The following is a 1,625-nucleotide window of genomic DNA, read 5'->3' as shown; positions in this document are numbered from 1 at the left end:
TATATATTATATATATATATTATATATATATGTGTGTGTGTGTGTGTGTGTGTGTGTGTGTGTGTGTGTGTGTGTGTGTGTGTGTGTGTGTAGACATAAGTATGAGTATAGGTATATAAAGAGCGTATTACTAAATCTAGATTTAAAACAAATCCTCCTACCACAGTAAGACATACAGATTGTCCGCGTTTCATCGTTTAAGGACACTGCACAACGGCAGCCCAGACAGTGAGGCTACTGTTAAGTCGACCAAAGATGGTGACATTAGAACAACCGACGACCCGTCCCCAGGAGAGACAGGTATGGTTTACAGTGTCTATTTCAAACTGGACTTGTCCTCTCACCGGTCCAGTTATCTCTCCGTATATTATGTGGTTGTCACTGTCGTAGATGATAAGCTGTTAGTTGACATGCCACTAGTGCAGACCCAGCTGCAGTTATTGATTATACACACACACACATGCACACCCAATATTAAAGAGAACGCACACTTTCGCCCATACGCAGTGGCAACAGAACTTCTGCAAGAGCCTACCGAAAGTAAACGGAAACGGTCATCAAGTGGCAAGTACATAGCCGGGATACTGGGAAGCGCCTCGAGGAAACGATCTTCATCCCAACCGTCAGACTCCAACGGCAGAGGGGGCGGAGAAGCAATGGGTGAGCCTACTACGGTGCTTGTGTATATTGATATTGGATATGTGTCATGACGGTGTGTGTGCGGGCGTATTATGTGAACATCCCTCTCTGTGTTCACAGATAGCATACACCTGTAGCCTGTGAGTGCCTGCATCGCTGACTTACGGAGTGGAGCAGTAGGGCAGGGCACTTCATTTGCTCTGCCCGGTCCCATCAGTAGAGGGAAGGTGCGGATGTCTTCTAGATGCGTAAGCATACAGAAATGATTCACGCGTCGCGTGTGCATGTATAGTTGACGTGCTCATGTCCATGTACATGCATACATTCATTGTATACAACCTGTGTGATTGGGAACTCTTAGACCCCTAAAACGCTAAACCTTTTTTTTCTTGTTTAGTTGTTTGCTTGATGACTTGATTGCCAGTTGACTTGTTTTCTTGTTTATGCCCTTTGTAGTTCAGTGTATATCCACAGTCACTTTTGACCGCACATCGTGGACATCCACTCACCCCTCCCCCTCCACTCTCCCCCCCCCACCACACACACGCCATGCAGTAACCCGCACCACATCCAACACAGAAACCAAAGGCCTACCCAACACCAGCACAACGCACAATGGCGGACAGAGCATCAACACCACCTCAGTAACCCGCACCACAGACCCTACAGCACTCCACAACAAGGCCAAAAATGGCGCTCTGGTGGCGCCCGGGTGTCTTATCTTCACCACACACAATATTTTCCAGTGCTATGCGTACGGACGCGCTCAACACACTATCTCACACAGTGATAAGCTGGACACGTACGCTACACCCACCCCAGCGACGGCCCATGCGGCTAAGAGAGTGCCGAATACATATGTAAGTACGGTTGACAGGTACACAGATATAGATATGTATAGATATATATGTATATATAGAGATAAAGAATATATGTATGTGTTTTTATATGTATGTATGCATGTATATATATACATGGAATATATA

General features: G+C 46.0%; 1 protein-coding gene across 1 annotated transcript; it reads left to right on the top strand.

The window, feature by feature from the left end:
- Positions 1-504: 504 nt before the first annotated feature.
- Positions 505-1,351, top strand: SARC_15684 (hypothetical protein; the record flags this gene model as incomplete). The annotated part of the gene is made up of 2 exons (XM_014290202.1): positions 505-660; positions 1,195-1,351. Coding segments are annotated over 2 exons (313 nt in total), but the record flags the coding sequence as incomplete, so codon positions are not given.
- Between the last annotated feature and the right edge of the window lie 274 nt (positions 1,352-1,625).

The sequence above is a fragment of the Sphaeroforma arctica genome, assembly GCF_001186125.1.
Source record: "Sphaeroforma arctica JP610 unplaced genomic scaffold supercont1.6547, whole genome shotgun sequence".
Taxonomy (NCBI): domain Eukaryota; class Ichthyosporea; order Ichthyophonida; genus Sphaeroforma; species Sphaeroforma arctica.
Note: the sequence above shows the minus strand (reverse complement) of the source record. Positions and strands in the feature narration are given on the sequence as shown.